The sequence below is a fragment of the Anabrus simplex genome, chromosome 7 (genome assembly GCF_040414725.1).
Source record: "Anabrus simplex isolate iqAnaSimp1 chromosome 7, ASM4041472v1, whole genome shotgun sequence".
Taxonomy (NCBI): domain Eukaryota; kingdom Metazoa; phylum Arthropoda; class Insecta; order Orthoptera; family Tettigoniidae; genus Anabrus; species Anabrus simplex.
Window position 1 is genome coordinate 116,403,825 of NC_090271.1, and position 21,931 is coordinate 116,425,755.

The 21,931-nt window shown below is 39.3% G+C and overlaps 1 protein-coding gene across 1 annotated transcript; it reads left to right on the top strand.

The window, feature by feature from the left end:
• Positions 1 to 102: 102 nt before the first annotated feature.
• On the top strand, positions 103 to 19,974 carry LOC137496893 (esterase E4-like). The gene is made up of 5 exons (XM_067151271.2): positions 103 to 269; positions 3,919 to 4,100; positions 7,959 to 8,103; positions 8,529 to 8,652; positions 19,764 to 19,974. Exons 1-5 carry the CDS (start codon positions 116 to 118, stop codon positions 19,918 to 19,920), a joined length of 762 nt encoding a protein of 253 aa, XP_067007372.2. The 5' UTR covers positions 103 to 115; the 3' UTR covers positions 19,921 to 19,974.
• The last annotated feature ends 1,957 nt before the right edge of the window (positions 19,975 to 21,931 follow it).

Consider the following 21,931-nt stretch of genomic DNA (forward strand, 5'->3'; position numbering starts at 1 on the left):
AAGAGTTACCATACTAAAATATTTAGCATTGCATCGCTTCACTCCTGATTTCAGTTTGTCTGGTGTACTCTGACGCAATTTTCTTTGTGTACAGGATGGGCCCCGTCTTACGAGAATGTTTCACGTACGACCTTCAGTGGAGCCGGTGGTAGCTGGAGAAATGGCCTTCATTACAAAGGATCCACTCATTCTTATGGACGAAGGGAATTTCCACAATGTACCCTTCCTTACAGGAGTAACGTTATCTGAAGGACTATTTCAATATGCAGGTATTGTAACTGTTCGCTCTCCTAATCTTTACACTTGAGGAGACAAAAGTTAATAGCTGGGGACAAATGAATATAAATACAAACTATATGCGGCTTGCCCGCAAATTGCCACGCAAATAGAATATTAATTATCATTCCATGGTTCCCATTTCTCTACGTATTATATGGGCGCCAACTTTACAGTTTTAAACAAAACTGTACAGCAAAATTTATATTTAATAGCATACAGACTTATACTTAAATCACAGGGGTGGGATTTTAAATAATTAACCATTAAGTATCGCTTTAGGGAAGAAAATTAACGCAATATCTGGTCAAATGAATTTATTAAACAAAAAATGAGATGTGTCGGAAAAGTACCTTTTAGCTTGGAGGGAATTAAGAATTAAACGTTACTGTAATTTATTGTTGCTTGCATTGTCCAATTGTGGCTCACCAATTGTAGCTTCCCTTGAGGTCGTCTGTATTCCGTGGTTACTCGTTCCCCTTTTCTCGTTTCAGACTGGCTCCATGGACATCCTTCCTTCCTTCCTTCCTTCTGCGATATGGTTTGGGCTACCTGGATTAGCACTCCCTAATTGCCTAGTCTTTAAATTGGACATTGGCCCTATGCTTGTGAAAATTGATCACCGTTGATCGTATGAGGAGAAAATTCAGTGTTGTGAATTTTTCCATGTTATCAGAAATATTAATCTAACTTTGCTATTCTACTGATAGAATACAGACATGTACCAAATTCCGTGGACTTTAACTAACGTAGTTCTTCGTCCAGAATAATTATAGAATATATCACAAGCCGTATGCTTGTTTCGTCTCACCCTGACCCGACAACATAACAGCAGCTACGTACTGTGTCTTGAAGCGACAACTCACTGTCCCGAAAATGATTGTGTCTCGAAGCGAACACTTACTGTCTCAAAAATAAATTGTAGTTGTGTCGCTAGTATTGCTCCGCGCAAGATAATATACACGTGCCATCCCCTCCCTAGTTAATTGCTCCATACCCAGTCTCTTTAAAACGTAACATCGGATTCGTTGATCTCATATCATATCTTCCCTCTCTTCATTCTTCACAAGTAACCAGTAGGCGTGGCGACGAAGTAGTCGGTAGCTTGCGCTAGCCTTGCGCACGGGTCGCTGTATAATGCATTACTCATGAGTTAAACCCAATGACTCATTCCAAATTTCCAGCGACAAGAATAACTTTTCCGTATACGCAAATATGACATGAAATAACACAAACTATGTTTCAATATATTTACCAAATCCAATATATAATACATTCCTATCATTCATAATATAATAAAAGATGTTCTAACTATATAATATGATTCCAATAGCCTTCTTGTTTACAACTGATTGAAGTTAAATGAATATGTCTTTATGAATAGTTGCCGATGGCGGATAGTCTTGATATCGAGTGATATCACGTAATAGGACTGTACAATAAATTAGTATGGCTGGAGAAGCCTGGACGGTTACAGTATAATGAATTAGTATTTCCGACTGACTAGATCAGTGAGTCATGTCGTCGTTGCGCCTCGAAATACCGTCAGAGGTAATGTTAAGTGGAGAAATACTGACCCGCAGCACATGTATTACTTAGAACGAAATTTGGATGAAAAAGTTCATACAGTACTGAAACTTAGATGCAAGAACGTTTCTGGTCAGAGTTCTAAGCTGAAATATTATCACATAGCAGTTAATATAGGCACAATGACGATATAATTTTTTTATTTTCATTGTGAGACTTCAGATCCTTTTAATGGCTGGCGATTAGAATGGAGAGACCTGGAAATAGTTCACAATATCTTGCACGGCATATAGCAAATTTCAATTCTGAGGTTAGTCTCTGTACCGACCAAGTGGCTGATCATTTTATATCATATTCCCTATATTTATTTTCAAGCTCCCGGTGGATTCGAACCCCTCTGTCGGCATCCCCGAAGATGTTTTTCAGTGGTTTCACATTTTCACAATAGGCTGTGCCTTAAATTAAGGCCACAGGTGCTACCTTCCCAATCCTAACTCTTTCCGATCCTTTCGTCGACGAAAACCTCTCACGTGTTAGCTCGACGTTAACTACTAGCAATAAAAAAGGAAGAAAAGGGCTAACACGGGAAAAGGAACACCTTCTCAACTCAGAGAATAAAGTTGTCCATCTCAAAACGTAGATTTCATATTACAGAATGTTCCTGGAGTCTTTTGTGTGAGATGTGGCAATGTATAGAGATGAAATATGTACAGCAAGTAGTGAAGAAAGAAATAAATAAAGAAAGAAAGAAATATGTGCATTTGAAATGAGACGTTATATAAAAAAGTTTATGGTGAGATGGGTAGTTCGGATCTCAGATTAAAAGGTACTGAATGAAGATAAGGTAAAAGTGTTTATTTTAATTTTACCAGAAGAAGTAAGAAACTGAGACGACACGTCTGGAGAAAGTAAGTACTTGTTCAGTTCATCGACGAAGGAAATTTAGAGAGGAAGTATGGTATTGGGAGGCCAGGACGTGAAAACAACAAGTAGAAAACTGTAGTTACTTAGAATCGAAGAGGTTAGCTATTGATTGATCAATCAAAATAATAGTTATTTTGAAATTATCAATAGGTTTGTTCCGAGATGCTAAAAGTTAAGCGACAGGTTACACGTAATTCTAGGACTGTGACAATGAAGCCGTGGCTCATAAATCTGTAAGTGAAAATAGTTTCGTTTGTATAACGTTCAGAGTATCTATGTAAATCAAATTATAATTTTGAACGAATACTTCCATTCATTTGTCCTTATATTTTGTGTTTTAAAATCTAGTTCTATGTATACAAAAATAATATTATTTGCTTGCGTCCCACTAACAACATTTACGGTTTTTGGATACGGCAACGTGCCGGAATTTAGTCACACAGGAGTTATTTTACGTGGAAGTCAATCTACAGACACGAGGCTGACGTATTTGATCACCTTGAATAACCACCGGACTGAACCAGGATCGAACCTGCCAAGTTGGTGTCAGAAGGCTAGCGCATCAACCGTCTGAGCCACTCAGTCCGGCAAAAGTCAGAAGTAGGTTCATTGCAATATTGTGTATCGCTCAGCATATTTGTTTGTTTGTTTGTTTGTTTGTTTTTTCTTACATCAGGGGAAAAGACAGAAGTTCTTGAAAGTCTGTATTTAAGTTCAACAAAAGCCGGGTTGTAAACTAAGCTACCTAATATTTGACTAGTATACCATGGCGTATTATGGGTCCAAAATAGAGAATGTCAACTTCCTCCGTTAATGTTAAGTGAACTGAAAACTGAACAAAACTTAATAAAACTTCTGCAATGTTTCACATGTTTCTACCGTACGAAGAATCATAATGGCGATATTGTTTACAATTTTCCGAGGTAACGGGCGACGGTTAGCGAGAAAACATTGCGCTGACTGCTCTTAGTTGACTTATGTACTTCGTCGCTTCCATTGCAACTCGCTTTCGCTAGATAAAAACGGTAGGCTTTTTGCAAGTCTACAAAGAAACAACATCTAACCTTTCACGACTGGTACAACAGCTAGATTAAACATCAAATGACTGTGGAGCATTTTTACTTGACCAAATACAGTACATAAAATGGGCTAGAAGTAAATAACTGATCGCATGTTATTTCCACGTTTCAGTCGGAGTATTGAATTCGGACAGGACCTTGCAAGAGATCGATCAAGATTTCACGAAAACTTTCAAGCCTGAGCTGAGGGTCTGTAGAGACGAGTCCTGTGGGGATGCTATGATTCCCAAGATTAGATCCTTCTACTTCGGCAACCAACATCTGAACAACAACAATGTCCAGAACTTCGTTGACGTAAGTTATCAAGGGAGCTCTCCTATCAGCAGAAGTTTATTTATTTATTTATTTAATTATTTATCTATTTATTTATTTATTTAATTATTATACTTGATGGATTTGAGATTCTTTCATTATAGTGCTGTCATCGGATTTTGTGGATTACTTTTAACTGCATAACCTCCGCTGAAAAGTGAACTCATGTCCTCATCCCGAGGTGGTGCAGCTCTTTTCAGGCACACCCCCATTGGAGGTGAGTTGCATGTACCATTTCAACCACATACCAGCCCTCCTGCCATTCTTAAATTTCTGGCAGTACCGGGAATCGAACCCGGGCCCCCGAGGACGGCAGCTAATAACACTAACCGTTACGCTTCGGAGGCGGACATAACCTCCGCTGTTGCTATTTGAGGATCCAAAATACTTTGGAACGGTGAAGCAACAAAGAGATGTGAGACGTTTCTAGGTGCCGTAGCTCTGATTTTTTACCTGTGATTTTAAAAATAGAACTGACGTTCCGTTTCTGTTGTATGAAGGGCATTTTCAGAGCAAAAATGAGAGAATTTGGCAAAGCAATGGTATATGAGATCAGGAAAATTAATCACTCTCATTCTCAAGAAGGTATACGCTATGAACGGATAGAAATAGTAAACTAAATGTGCCAGAACGAGATCGTCAGTGAAAAGGAACTTGTTGTCTTCCACATGAAATAAAGTAAATAAGTTACCTTTGTTTAGCAGCTGTCCGCCTCTGTGGTGTAGTGGTTAGCGTGATTAGCTGCCACACCCGGAGGTCCGGGTTCGATTCCCGGCTCTGCCACGAAAATTTGAAAAGTGGTACGAGGGCTGGAACGGGGTCCACTCAGCCTCGGGAGGTCACCTGAGTAGAGATGGGTTCGATTCCCACCTCAGCCATCCTCGAAGTGGTTTTCCGTGGTTTCCCCCACTTCTCCTCCAGGCGAATGCTGGGATGGTACCTAACTTAAGGCCACGGCAGCTTCCTTTCCTATTCCTTGTCTATCCCTTCTATCCCTTCCTATCTTCCCATCCCTCCACAAGGCCCCTGTTCAGCATAGCAGGTGAGGCCGCCTGGGCGAGGTACTGGTCATTCTCCCCAGTTGTATCCCCCGACCAAGAGTCTTAAGCTCCAGGACACTGCCCTTGAGGCGGTAGAGGTGGGATCCCTCGCTGTGTCCGAGGGAAAAGCCGAACCTGGAGGGTAAACGGATGATGATGATGATGATGATGATGATGATGATGATGTTTAGCAGCTGGAACGCAGAATTCTGAACAGGCTGTGACCAAGCAGTAAGATTGCAAAGAGTACTGAAGATTTTAGGTCCAGTTGGACCGATTACTATAAATAAGTATAAGAGCTAAATATGTGTGATTAAATGACAAGAGCAAATATGTAGGATAAACAGGCTATGAGCCATGAGTAATTAGCGTAGTGAGGCAGGCATTTAATTTCGGCGTCGTGATGATCGTAGAGGAAATTTCCCGGGAGTGTAAGTCGTGGATCTATTGGATTTATAATTCCCAATGTTTCGTTGGATATTTTGCCCGACAGTTTCGAGAATCTACTACCTCTAAAGCTCAGTAATGGACTGAAACTGTGTTCTGCTAATCCATCTCCTTACGTAGAATCGTAGTCGCGGTGCTCGAATTGAGCAGTTAGCTATTTCTTAACAGACCAATACACTAATAGATCCCTCTCATTAGAGGTTCGTATTTGTGCCATCTAATGGAGAAAAATGGAACGACCGGGCGAGTTGGCCGTGCGCGTAGAGGCGCGCGGCTGTGAGCTTGCATCCGGGAGATAGTAGGTTTGAATCCCACTATCGGCAGCCCTGAAGATGGTTTTCCGTGGTTTCCCCATTTTCACACCAGGAAAATGCTGGGGTTGAACCTTAATTAAAGACACGGCCGCTTCCTTCCAACTCCTAGGCCTTTCCCATCCCATCGTCGCCATAAGACCTATCTGTGTCGGTGCGACGTAAAGCCTCTAGCAAAAAAAAAAAAAAATGGAACGTCGACATTGGCGTGCATGTGGCCTAAATATCGTTGGTTCAAAATGCCTCCACATGGTAGCTTATGGTCACAAGATTGAGATGATGAAGATGATTAGTATTACTATCATTGTTATTATAGTTACGGTAATATCATGCATCACAGAGGGGAAGGAAGTGCTTGGGTTGACTGGCAGACAGAGCACATCACTAAAATGTCGGGAAGTTTATATTTTCTTTCTCTTTTTCACGTCACAATATACATTATAAGTAACAAGAAAATTCCGTGGCTCACAGTCAATAATATCATCCGGAAGTTGTAGGAGTACTCGGAAACACTCTCTAAAAGGAGCCCAACAGTACATTGAATATTACACTTGAATTCCACGTAAACATTTGCACATACAGGGCGAGTTGACCGTACGATTAGCGTTGCGCAGCTGTGAGCTTGCATCGGTAGATAGTGGGTTCGAACCCCACTGTCGGCAGCTCTGAATATGGTTTTCCGTCGTTTCCCATTTTCACACGAGGTAAATACTGGGGATGTCTCTTAATTCGCGCCACGGCAGCTTCCTTCCGACTCCTAGGCCTTCCCTGTCCCTATCTGGGTACGTGCGACGTAAAGCAAATTTGAAAAAAAAAAACATTCACACAATGGAATCTATAAGAGAGATGTGAAGCTCCTACACAACCGTAAACGATTCACAGATCATTGTGACAAAGTCCAAAGTTGAGGCCTGCCTGTACAGTAGAAATGGAGCCTAATCTCAATAAATAACAACTTTCTGAGCTACTAGCTTCATGACATTATATAAGGGTCATAGCCCATTACTTTAGCGTGAACCGAGTACACTTGATATTCATGCCGGAAATAAATACGGTTCAAAAGTTCCAGTGATGCAGGAGCAGGAGACCCTCATTACAGTTGAATGAGGCTTTACAGGGAAAAACATTCAGTAAGCAAAAGCCGGAGGCTACGAAAGCACACTTAACAAAAGTAGAAAACATCCTACGTGGGAAAATCCCGTAGAAACAGAGGCTAATCCCTACTACCGGGTGACTTAAGAACGCCAAAATAATGAGGGGGAAAAGAGAAAAAGAAAATGTTAGTCACCCTAAATTCAAATTTAATGAAGGTAAACAAGGGTACTGCACTCGCGTCTTCGAGAAATGTTAATAATACATCAGGGAATAATCCGAAGAGCTATCTACAAACAAATACATAATTCTATAATAAAATTTCTAACATCTTCACAATTCCAAGTTCGCAGACATCTTCCCAAATTTAAGTCCAAGTGATCAGGTACTCTCCCTACCTTTCATGATGGCAGGTCTCCTTAGTATCGCCCATTAGAATCCAGTCCCATATTGTCGAGTCTCGTCACTGCCCATAAACCGCACTGCCTCCAAACACAAGACAACCTCTCAGCCGAAACGTCCCGCCTTTATAAAGGACAGGATAGGACAGTTCGAGAATAAAATTACGTAATCCTCAAGGTTCATTGGTCACTTACGTATAAGAAAGGGGTGGCAACACGATGTCACTTCTTATTGTATCACCAATATACCTTATGAACTTATTTCCTACGTAATAAATTTTCTCACGTGTGGGAGACCTCCGTTATTTAAATATAAAAGTAGGCCACTCTCTGAGCCAAAGTACGACTTTATTTTTAAAAGATCATTAACTTGCTGTTAAGAGCACCGGAGTAGATTTGGCGGTCAAATTAAACACACGGAGAGGCTAAACATTCGGCGTTATTATTATTATTATTATTATTATTATTATTATTATTATTATTATTATTATTATTATTATCATCTTACTTCATATTCAGTGTATTGCATTTTGAATTTTTTTTTTTCAGATGTGTACTGATATGAATTTCGCTGACGGAGCTTTACATGGAGTTAAGACGATGTCTTCCCTTAACTCTGCACCTGTCTACTTCTACCAATTTTCTTACGATGGTGGTTTAGTTGATCCTCTCCCCGACTTGGCCAATTTCTCACGTATGTTGTATCCCTCAAATTATGGTATGATTTCGCCAGACTTGAACTGAAAATACTGGACTCAGTCAATTTTCAAATTCAGCAGCTCGTGGATTTTATATAGATATACAACAGTATTTGCAGACTGTACTGTACTTCGGAGCACATGATATTAAAGCTGTGACCTATCAGCCTTAATTATAAATTTGTCTCTTTTTTGAGGTGCAGTATTATTATTGTCGTGTTTTTGCTGCTTTAAAATAAGGTCACCTCATGTAAAGACCACAGGCGGGTCCAATATTTTCATCATAATGTCATTTGGACAATTTCAAGGGAAATGCCGTTCCAGACTTGTAGTTATTTGACACTTTATTAGTTTCTTATTTCTCACTGTATTTGAGACATTGCGATAGTTAACTGTCACTGGTGACTCTAATTCCTCATAGGTCCTACTCATGGTGACGATATGGGGTACATCTTCGATAAAGGAATTCAAGTTTCAGACGAGTCGTTGGATGCCAAAGTAAGGTCTAGAATGGTCACCATGTGGACAAACTTCGCTAAAACTGGGTAAGTACCATACGTAGTTACTAGTGTGAGAATGCTTCATTTCCAACAGAATTTCAGCTCTCAGTAGCCCAGTATCTCCTACTGGAATCAACTGGGTAGCCGATAAACGGTAGAACATGAACCTTCCTTTTAAAACAATAATCACCACCGCATCCGAATATTTCACGAGAGCAATATTTTTCTGTACCTGACATAACAAGCGAGCACAGCATCAGATCAGATCAGATCTTGCCATTTAAAAACTTTTGGATGGTGGTATGTTACAGATTTATGGTTCAATTTCTAGTTTCTAGTTTACCACTGAGTGTAGGAATATTGTTGCGGTTGCCGATGTAGTGTGCTTCTTCAAAGAATAATAACGATGTCCCTACTATGATGTTATTAATTTATTCTCTGGCTCCGCCACCTAATGTACTTATTTTTCTGTGTAATAATAATAATAATAATGTTACTGGCTTTACAACCCACTAACTACTTTTACGGTTTTTGGAGGCGCCGATGTGCGAGAAATTTAGTCCCGCAGTAGTTCTTTAACGTGTCAGTAAATCTACCGACACGAGGCTGACGTATTAGTGCACAGTCAAATACAGTACCACCGGACTGAACCAGGATCGAACTTCCCAAGCTGGGGTCAGAAGGCCGTCTGAGCCACTCTGCCCGGCTATTTTTCTGTGCATTGAGTTAATTGTATCTATCAACTCATATCAAGAGTCTACCTAGCATTGTTTGTCTTATTCTTAATACTGTATTTCTAGTTTAACAATTATTTTCCAAAGCTCTCAGCTCTCTCTCACTACAAGTTATTAAACAATATAAGAGCTGTATAGGTGATTTCTAAAGCTAGTAAAATATGGTACTGTTTCGACTACAGCAACGAAAGAATTGAGTCTGTCTGCCCGTACACTGCAGAACAATAATTTAAACCTGGATCCAGTTCCATCTGAATCTCAAAGTACTCAGTATTAACATCATTCATATTTGTCCTGAAGTCTATGAAAATTATACTTATGTTATTACTGCTCATGAACCATTTTATATCAAAAACTATTAATGGCGTATTCTCTAAAGAGAAGTTAGTCACTCAGCGGAAAATACCTCATAAATCGGTTAATAAATACCATATATCTTCATTATATTCATCTTCATTATATACTGTTATGCCCTTCAGCGTTCAGTCTGCCAGCCACTGTGAATTTACTAATCACCGCCACAATCCTCTATTTGTAACTAGTTCTGTATCCTCGTTTAGTTCTATATCTTTTATATTTAAATCCTTGGAAAGTGAGTCTAACCATCGTCATCTTGGTCTCCCTCTACTTCTCTTGCCCTCTATAAGACAGTCTATCCTCCTCCATTGGCCCCACCACCGAAGCCGGTTTGTCCGCACAGCTTCATCCATCGAGTTCATTCCTAACGTAGCTTTTATTTCATCTTCCGGAGTACCCTCCTGTCATTGATCCTACCTATTTGTATCAGAAACCATTCTCGCTGATATCATGTCGGTTTCTTCTAGCTTATGAATAAACTAACCTGAGTCCACCCAGCTTTCACTGCCATAAAGCAAAGTTGGTATAAAAACTGTCCGATGTAGAGATAGTTTAATCCGGGAGCTGACTTCCTTCTTACAGAATACTGTTGATCACAAGTGCGAGCTCACTGCATTAATTTTTCTGCACCTTGGTTCAATCTCACTTAGAATAATACCATTCTGGGAGAACAAATATCCTAAATACTTGAATTTACATACCTGCTCCAGCTTTTTATTCCCAATATGACATTCAATTCTTTTGTATTTCTTACCTACTGACATCAATTTAGTCTCAGAAAGGCTAATTCTCATACCACACTCATTGCACCTATTTTCATGTTCCAGGTTTTTAGACTGGAGTCTTCGGCACAATCTGCCATTAAGACGAGGTCGTCAGCATAGGCCAGACTGCATACTACATTTTCACCTAACTGAATCCCTCCCTGCCACTTATTACCTTTCAGCAGGTGATCCATATAAACTATGAACAATAAAAGTGAAAGATTACAGCCTTGTCTATTCCCTGTAAGTACCGTGAACCAAGAACTTTTTCTGCTGTCAATTCTCACTGCAGCCAAATTGTCAACATAAATGCCTTTGATAGGTTTAAATGATCTACCCTTAATCCCACAATCACCCAGTACGGCGAACATCGTTTCAATTTGTACTCTGTTACATGCCTTCTCTAGTTCTACGAAACATAAACATATCGGTCTGTTCCTCTCGTATAATTATTTAATTACCTGCCGCATACTGAAAATCTGATTCTGACAGCCCCTCTGTGGTCTGAAACCACTCTGGTTTTCATCCAACTTCCTCTCACCACTGATCGCACCTTACCTTCCGGGATGCCAGTGAACATAAAGAAATAAATGAACTGGATTAAAGCCACTATATATATATATTTATTAATAATAAAGCCAAGCTTTCAGCCAAATTGCATTGGCCTTCATCAGGGCATGTGAAGTATTTTTTTTCTCACTGTCGGAGGCCCTGAGGAAGGCCAATGCAATTTGGCTGAAAGCTTGGCTTTATTATTAATAAATATATATATAGTGGCTTTAATCCAGTTCATTTATTTCTTTATGTTAATACAATGAGCCACGAAAACTTACGTTCGTTAATGCCAGTGAACACTTTACTTAGTATGCTAATCAATGAGACACCTCGATAGTTGTTGTAATACTTCCTGTTCCCTTGCTTATGAGTAGGTGCAATTATTGCTTTTGTCGATGCCAAACGTATAAATCTATGGCGCCATTTTATCCCTGCCTTCCCACTATACTTCACCATTTCAGGCTTAATTTCATCCACCCCTGCTGCTTTATGACAATGGAGTTTATTTACCATCTTTTACACTTCATCCAGTGTAATTTTACCAACCTCATTTTCCTCCTCCCCATGAGCTCGGTTGTTTGCGACATCACAAGGAAGATATCTTTTAACATTGAGAAGATTTTCAAAATGTGCCCTCCATCTCTCCAGTGATTCGCTGGAGTCTATTATGAGTTCATCTGAATTACCCAAACCCCGCTCTTTCTTGTCTGAATTAGTTCTTATTTACAGCCATTTCTGATACGCCTTCTCTTTACGTTTACGAGCTGCTCTCACTTTACCATTCCACCAAGATGTTCGCTTTTTCCCATCCTTACACACAGTTGTTCCTAGACATTCTCGTGTTGTTTCTACTACAGCATCCCTGTAAGCCACCTATTCTCTTTCTATATCCTCAACCTGCTTACTATCCACTGTTTGAAATATTCCACTAATCATATCCATGTACTTCTCGTTATGAAGGTTTTCTACCCTTGTCCGTCTACAGACAGCTTTCCCGTTCTCTATCCCAAGCCTAGAGATACTTAGTTCACTGCATATCTGACAGTGGTCTGTATCATCAAAATATTCCCATAATATCCTCACATTCCTGACAAATTTCCTGAACTCAAAGTCGGTTATGCCATAGTCGATTATAAATCAGGTGCCTCTACACTCCCATGTGTAGTGATGAATAGCCTTATGCTTTAAGAATATATTTGTAACTGATAATCCCATACAAGCACAGAAGTCCAGCAAAGGCTTCCCATTCCTCATGGCTTCCATATTTTCTCCACATTTACCAATCACCCTTTCGTGGGCTTCAGTTCGATTTTCAACTCTCGCATTCAAATCGTCCATTGGCACTAATCTTGTCTTGCTGTTTACGCTGACTACGATGTCATTCAATGCTTCATAAAACTAGTGAACTTCATATTCATTTGCACCCTCACATGGTGAAGACACTGGGACAATTCTCGCCCTAATGCCTCCGACTTCCAAATCTACCCACACCATTCGCTCATTTACGTGCCTAACAGAAACTGTGTTGTGAGGGGTAGTATTCATGATGAACAGTCCTACCCCACACTATGCCCTTCCCTTTTTAACACCCGTCAAGTACACTGTATTATCACTTCGCTCTCTTCCTCGTTATCTTCCCTTACCCGAATATCATTAACTGCTAACACGTCCAGACGCTTCCTCTTTACTGACTCAAACATTCCACGTTCTTTCTTCCATAAGCCCCATTAATATTGATAGCTCCCCATCGATTTCCATTCCGTTCACCAAGTTGTTTCCAAGGAGTCCCTCTTTTGTTAAATGGGAATGGGACTCCGTTACTCCTATAGGTCCGAGGCTTGCTTAAAACCTTCTGAGCGTGCTCGACGAAAACTTCTGTGCAGCAGGATGTTACCCTTAATTACACATAGTCCAAGTGGAGATATCTCCTCTAACGAGTTGGGGACCACCGGTGGTTTGCATAGTACTACCCGCCTGAGCACAAGGAGGACCATGATATGTCCGAGATGCCCACTCCCGTTCCGTAGCAACAGTATCCCGACTCTCAGGACCACATACTATGCCACTCAGACGTTGCCCATTGTTCACGAACGAGGACGTGACTACAGCAACCCACACCATGAATAAACCATCAAGCACTTTAATATCTAAACGTAGCTTACCACTTCAAAGCCATAACAGATGAGACACCTTTATTAGTGGTTCCCACTCGCCTGCCATCCGTCAGCGACTTCAGGGAAGGCCTGTGTTCAAGCTCAATCTCTTGAACGTGATCATCAACATTCTCTGCCTTTCTGCTCACCTCCAACACTGAATTCCATACCATCTCAGCACTACCAAGAGAAACTAACCTGTACACCGGCCGATCCAGATCAGTCACTAGCAGCTGATTGTCATGAATGTTTCTCCTTTGGAAAATAGAAGCGACCTTGCAGTAAATTTCCACCAAGAGACTTCATCTGTGAAATCAGTGTTAAATGTGGAAATTATGCAAATATGTCAAGTCTTTGCGAGAACTTCAAATCCAAGCACTCAGGTGCTTCCCTAGGTTTTGTAGTCCTACAAATGCACTCTCTATTACAGTCAACAATAAGCATGTTTTGGCCTTGATTGATGCTGGCAAGAAAATTAGTTTATCTCTCCTTTCGATATTATGTCACTTCGAGCAATGTAGGCCCCTGTTACGCTAATATTAGCATTTTGGGACATATTTGTACGAATTTCTTACTTTTCATTTTGACACATTTCAGCTGTGATATAATTATGGACACGATCTGGAACAAAGGCATTGTAGCGTCTAATTAATGTTCGACGGTGACATTAATATTTCTACCGTGGTGGGATAGGAAAGGGCTATAAATGGGAAGGAAGCGACCGTGGCCTTAATTAAGGTACAGACCCGGCATTTGCCTTGTGTGGAAATGGGAAACCACGGAAACTCATCTTCATGGCTGAAGAGAGTGGGGTTCGAACGCACTATCTCCAGAATGAAAGCTGATCTTTACATGACCTAACGTGCCCCAAACCACGCAGCCAATTTCTCGGTATTGAACTTCGTCTCTTTTGACCTCGATAGAAAGTGGGGTGGGCGGGTGCGAGGGGGAAGTGTCAGTTCGACTTGAGACCGCAGCTTCAAGCTAACTCCAGTTGGAGCTTAGATAGATAGACTTCTTCCGCTATACATGAAATGTCCCTACTTATGATAGGGGGTGATTTTATTATTTATTTATTTATCTATCTGAATGTACACAGTTTTATACCAAATTAAGTACCTTATTGACATTCAGTAACAATCTGTACCAATGAAATTAAAGTTTAACAAAAACAAAGTTAAAAGTCAACAATAAAATCAAAATTAACATTATATAGGATACCATTTACAATTTAAAAGAAATGAATAATTCACTAAGATATCACACGGTAACACAAAGCAAAAGACAATACAAAAACAAAGAAACTTAAAACACGAATTAGTACACTGGGAAATATGATAAATACCAGAAAGAAAGAATTATTAAAAATTTACAAATTGTAAAGAGAGGCTTCTAGTTTCTTAATGAATTCGTTATCCGATTCGGTGAATATGTCGACATTTTTTTACAGTGTTATAAAGCGTTGTCATTTTTACGAAAGGTGAATTTGACTGATGCAATGTTTTTGACTTTTGAAGGTGAACTTAACTGGTGCTGACGTGATCTTGTATGCGGAACATGGAATGAAATGCGTTTCAACTGGTCCAAACAATCAAATCGTCCTATTGTAATTTTTCTTAGTAAGTGTATAGAAATTAGGGACCGTCTGGTTTTCAATGAAGGAAATTGAAATTTATTCCTGAATAACGGGGTTGATGTGTCGAAAGGGCAAAAAGTATTAAAAGTTTTGAAATAAAGGTAACGTAGGAACTTGTTTTGTACAATGTCGATAGCATTCACTTGTTGCTTTGTATACGGGCTCCAAATTATTACAGAATATTCCAGTATGCTCCGTACTAAGGTACTGTATAATTTATTGAGTACAGAGGGCTGGGTAAATGGTCTCGAAGTTCCAGCATTCGGTTAACATTCTTTGTTATTGTATTGATATGATTGTTGAACGTTAGCTTAAGGTCAAAAATTATACCAAGGTCCTTAAACGTTAAAATCCTTATCAATTTTTCCACCCTTATATGATAGACTGAGACATCAAATTCCTTCTTCCTGGTAAACGTCATGTATTTACATTTACTAACATTAAAAGACAAATTATTAATATCACACCAAGAAAGGGCATTATTAATGTCCTTTTGCAACTCGTCCTGGTCTTGGTGGTCGCTAATAAAGTTTCATATCATCTGCATAAAGTAAACATTTAGAGTGGTAAATATTGTCTGGGGAATCATTAATTAGAATTAAAAACAAGAGAGGTCCAAGATTTGAACCTTGCGGAACCCCATTGTTAAAATAAACAAACTGCTGTAGATTTTTTAATTAAGAACACATTAACTGCAGCAACTGTCTACAAAAAACAAATTTATACTTTTTGTAATTAAAATTCTACGGTCGAATTTATTGAATGCTGTTTCGAAATCCATATAGACAACATCAGTCCTTCCGTTGGCATTAATTGTATCATACAAATTTTGAGTATAGCCCAGAAGATTGGTGATAACTGATCTGTTACAAATTCATGTTAAAATTCAGATAGAGCAATCTTAACATGGTTATATATTTTTTTTTTTTTTTTGCTAGTTGCTTTACGTCGCACCGACACAGATAGGTCTTATGGCGACGATGGGACAAGAAAGGGTTAGGAGTGGGAAGGAAGCGGCCGTGGCCTTAATTAAGGTACAGCCCCAGCATTTGCCTGGTGTGAAAATGGGAAATCACGGAAAACCATTCTCAAGGCTGCCGACAGTGGGGTTCGAACCTACTATCTCCCGAATACTGGATACTGGCCGCACTTAAGCGACTGCAGCTATCGAACTCGGTGTTATAAATCTTATGGTGCAATATATGTTCGTATACCTTAGCTACGGCCTTGATACTGCACGCTGGACGATAATTAGATATCGTTACAATAATGCCTGTCTTAAAAATGGGTGTAACTTTAGTGACTTTCCATTTCTCATGAAAGGATGAAGTGCAAATGGAAAGGTTAAAAGTGAAAGTTAATTGATTAGCCAATAAAATGGCACAAGCCCTAATTATATACGGAGGTATGCCATCAGGACCACTCGATCTTTTAGGCTTTAGTTTAACATTAATAGCCTTTTTCACCTCTTCAACAGATATCTCACTGACATGTAATATATCAACAGAGGGAGATAGAGGAATGTCATTCAAAGCCAAATTATCCAATATATAATTAAAATTTTATCTGATGTAAACTGACGAAAAGTGTCGATCAAAGCTATGAACAACATTACCGCCTTCGTAGCTCTCACCATTATACTCGAACGTAGCTCTTCCAGATCTCGTGAGCCGCTTATTTGTAATATGTCTCCAGAAATGTGTTATTTCACATTTTAAAGTAACCTATAATTCACTGATATAATATCGACATGCGGAATTTTTTTACCTTCAATTCAGATCTGAGCTATTTGAATCGTTCGTCATACTACCTGGAGAATTTCCTCTTTTTGGTTCAATTCCTTTTCTTTTTTATTATCTGAATGATATCGTGATTAAACCAGACCGGAAATTTTGAGTTTCTAATGACTTGACCCTTAGGTATGCAATTATAGAAGCATCTATATATTGACGAGTAAAGGAAATCCACAGCCACATCCACATCCTGAGACGTATACGACGGGTTCCAATCAATATCTATTAACTCGTAATCTTGAAATCGTAGTATTCTCGATTTATATTTTTTTGGTAATGAACACCTCTTTACCTGAGGTACTGATAAACAGAGTGGGGGATGATGTAAATCTTCACACACAACAACAAATTCCTCACATTTCACGTCAACTATGAAATTGGCCAGTACAAGATCCAGCGTCCTAAAATTGTAATTGAGAATATTATTGTAGGACGTTAAACCTAAATATATCAATTGACCCAATCTTTTACCAGTCACAGTTCCTTCCGTAAATGAATAACCAGTACCATTAATTTCAGGAAGATTGAGATCACCCACGATAACGCAGCCCGAAATCATAAGATTGTCAGTGCTTTCCAAGTAACCAAAATGGTCCTGATAAACTGTTGAAGATAATGCTGGAGTAATGTATACAACATTTATAAATAACTTCCTATTATTATTTGAGATGCAAGTAGTAAGTGATTCACAATGCTCTTTAGAGTACTTCGATATTAGTTTCGCCTTTAAACTCTTTTCGACGGCAATCAAAACTCTCCCGCCCCGCTCCTTACCGATTACTAAAGGATCTCCGTCATTTCTGAACACTAAATATCTACTGTCAAATAATTCACTATCATATATACTATTTGATAGTATATATTTGATACAACAATATCGTATGAAGAGCACAGGAGATTTTGGATAAATATATGAACCTTATTTCTAAGTCCCTTATATTTTGATAATAAACGAAAAACTCAATATCATTGCTCAAAAAAGATCAAAGTTGAAAGAGTAACAACATTACGATGAAAAAATTGCAATTTATCCAGATCTCCCTCAAAACGAGTAGCACGCACTTGACTTCCATCAGTCTTTCTCAACAAAATGTTGCCACTCCTGTTCACCCACAGATACTTATATTCCTTATCACGTTGCAATTGTTTAGCTTTAACAAATATAATTCACCTATTAGGAGCTAAGGACTCGTTAATATATGTATGGAAATAGGGAAAGAAAAAGATGAGATGTGGACAAATTCATTTTGACCTCAAGCTTTTCTAAGATCTGTTCCTTATAACATCTTCTAAAAAATTTTACAATAATGCCACGAGTTGGACGATATCTCAAGTGTATTAATCCTAGAATATTGCTCGTTGTCATCGCACTTGATTTTAAGTTCACTGAATGCATTTGCAAGCCGATTGTTATCAGATAATTAGTTATCAATAATTTTTGCTGTCTATCAATTATTGCCTGCTGATTTTCTAGAATGCGTTTGTGCTCGAGCAGCCTTTCAAACATACATCAATGGACTTAACTAATTGCTTTTATATTCCACTAGTTGTTTTCTTCAATGTAACCATACATTCAGTTAAAATTTGCAGCAATTTATAAATGTCCCTAACTAATGGTGCCGACGTAAGTGACTGCGCTTCTTCTTGCATGATTCTACGCCGCTGTGACTTGCACTGGTCACACCTCCATTTCTGATGTTGGGACTTCAAAATATTCCACATCTTGATCGTTAAGGTTCACAAACTTACTGTGAAACCAACTGCTACAGGTGTTACACTCAATTTTCGATGCTATGTCCTGCCTAGGTACTGCTTTCACACACTTCACACAGGTACTCATATCTATTCCTTAATATAATATTAACTGATGCGCAAGTGATGTGATGTGAGTAGTGTGTTGTGACCCCGGTACCGCAAGTTCCAGTTACCTTGACTCGATATATCGAATCGAAACTAAAGACAGTATATAAAAGTGTCGTGACCCTTCAAAAGCACATTAAACTACCTTGATGCCTTTGTTTACATACACTTGGCCTTAACCCTGACAATAGTGATCACAAATGTAACTCCTAGAGAACGATTAGTTCCAATATTTATAGTTCTATATCATACATAACACTTACAGAATCTATTGGTCCAGGTTCTAATCACTAAACTTACGTACTTTTTATAAAATAACTCACATTTACCGGAGCACTATTCACACACAACCTTAGCCAACCATTGCCAACTGGAAAAAGTACAGTGGCAAAATCTTTCCCGGGTGCAATGCAACGTGTATATACAGTCGTTTCTCTTCCGTCCGGTATGCGAACATACGCATATTCTGCACTTTCTCAGAAAGAGAGCCATATTCTGAGGCTACGTTGGATCTCCTCAACAAGACATGATCTGGAATAATAAGCCAGGAAGGAGGTGAGGGGCGTTTTCGAATCTCTTACTCGATACAAAACAGAAAAACGCCGGCGTCAACCAAAGCATCTCCACAACAGTACAAAGGACGCAGTCTTAACGCTGTAGACAATTATTCAAAAGATGTGCAATTTGTATCTGAAAGCTCCAAAATCACGAAACGGGCACAATTCAAAACCACGCTTTGTACTACAACATACAAAACTGCATTTGGCTGACAACCTTAACGTTGATAACGAACGCGACAATTATCGAGATAATTTGCACACCAAAAACACAGTAGGTTTAATGAGAAAGATCGTGGGAGAGAGTTGAGAACTTTAGAAAGGTTTTATTAAACAAGAAATGCACTGCTAATAATGTGACAAAAGAATACAAAGGAGAAAATATTGATAATCTATGAACACAGTACATCGAGAAGAAACTACAGTAAGAATAGGTGCTATAGCCATTGAATAAATAGTACATCATTTCTCTATCCGTGCTTATTTTGGAACGTAATCTAGAAGGCAGTTCGGTAGTTGCTTTCTTTCCGTGGTGTAGGGAATTCTTAAACTCTTTATTTTTTCTTTTCCAATTTCCTTTAATTTGTACAGTGTGTAGTCTAGCAGTTATTCAGGTTCGGCTTGCCTCACTGTTCGCTACTCTCAAGGATGTTTGTAATAGGACCAAAATGACCATAATTTATTCAAAATTTAGCACTGAACAGTTTTTAAGCTCTGCAGTGACATTGTAATGCACCAATGTTTCAGGAATCCAACACCACAAGTAACAGAAGAAATCCCTGCATGGCTTCCTTATACTGATAAGGAGACCAATTACTTGGACATCGGGGCACAGCTGGAGTTGAAGAAGGACTATCACAAAAGGCGAATGGATTTCTTGGACGAACTATATAGTTTGAAATAGATAAACTCTCCAAATCACTCGAGTTGTATAATGTAGTACATAAGTGCTATAAACTTCTGTACATTAAAATACTCGTGTTAAAAATTAATTTATACCATCCTTTACCTACCTGCAATGGTGTGTGAGTCACAATACACACCAGTTCGTGTCACTATGTAGACACACTATTTTAATTTGGGATGTATTCACAACATTGTAGTGCCAAGACCTTCCCAAATACATTTTCTCCTCCTCCTCCGCATCATCATCATTATAACCATAATCATCATCAACAACATACCCATTTCCGGCTATATTCCAGATTATTGTCCGGATCCATAGCTAAACGGTTAACGTGCTGGCCTTTGGTCACAGGGCTCCCGGTTTCGATTCCCGGCAGGGTTGGGAATTTTAACCGTCAGTGGTTCATTTCCTTAGGACGGGGGATAGGTGTATGTGTTGTCTTAATTATCACTTCATGCTCATCACGACGCGCAGGTCACCTACGGGAGTCAAATAAAACGATCTGCCATTGACAAGCCGAATTTGTCCTCGGACACTTCCGGCAATAAAAGCCATATGTGATTTCATTTCTTCCAAGCTATAGATGCAGGAATTAGCACCTCCGTTAATGTTGCATGAATTGTGACCATATGAACACATTTGTGGCCTCCTGAGCTCACGAAACCAATGTGAGTGGCGGCTTGCACTAGAGTGGAAACTTGCTGGAGAGAAATATTCGAAATTATGAAACTTGCGGTGGGACACACGGCGTCTTCAAGAGAGTTAAAAGGTTTAATTATTTTGTTCTTCTGAACTTAAATTTCTTCCTCATATCTTCCTACTTGAAGCTATGTTTATTACAAAAATACAAAATAATGTGTTAATTCCTGACTTTCGTCGTTCGTAATTTGCAAAGAATTACATGGTTGTTATTCTACATCTACATTTCCTAAAATGAAAGAATTGGAGAAAGAAAGGCAAAGACCACGATGGGCATAAAAGTGAAAGGCTCTCTAGACCACGAAACCTAATACTGTTGGGGTCGGTAAAGAACAAGTGTTGACCAAGGCAGGTCAACACATGCTCTCTTCTAAACTCTAGTTTATAATATGAGAATTTCTGGATGTCATTCATTTCTCCATTTTTCGAACCTGGCTCAGTCCGGTTGTATTTGAAGGTCCTCAAATACGTCAGCCTGGTTCCGGTTTTACTCCTGCAGGTCAAACTTCAGGCACCTCGGCGTCTCTGTAAACCGTCAAAAATAGTCAGCGGGACGTTAAAACGATAAATGGTTAATCATAATAATTATAATTAAGGCACAACCGCAACATTTACCGGGTGTGAAAATAGGAAACCACGGACAACCATTTTCAGGGCTGCCGACAGTGGGGATCGAACCCACTATCTCCCGAATACCGGATACCGACCGCACTTAAGCGGCTGCATCTATCGATTTCAGTATACATTACATCACCAAGGATAATAAATCATATTAAAATGTAGGTCGTTTCGTCCCTTTTGTGGAGTATCTTCAGCTACATAAATTTCAATGTTAAGAATGTACATACAGAGTGTCCTTTAGAAAGTTTCCAACATTTACAGAGGATGCTGTACCCAAAAAACGAAGGAAAAACATGTCCTATAAGCATTGGTCACTAACCCAATATCTTAGGCGTTATTATCCACTACAAGCAGTGATCAACTCTTCACAACATGTGCTCGATGTGACCGCCAACCATTGCAATACAGCCTTCCATCCTACTTCGCATGGCACCACGCATATCTTGGAACACCACTGGCTGTTTCCGGATTTCATTACTAACACTAAACACGCGTTCTCGTAGTGTATCCAAATCACGCACAACATGGTCTTCACGTGTCCCCAAAGCCAAAAATCTAAAGGGTTAATGTCAAGCGAACATACAGGCCGACCTATCCATCACTCATGGAAGACCCGTGTAATGTGTCGCCTAACCCCCAGATGAAAATGGGCCGCTACTCAATCATAATAAGACCATGATACAACACG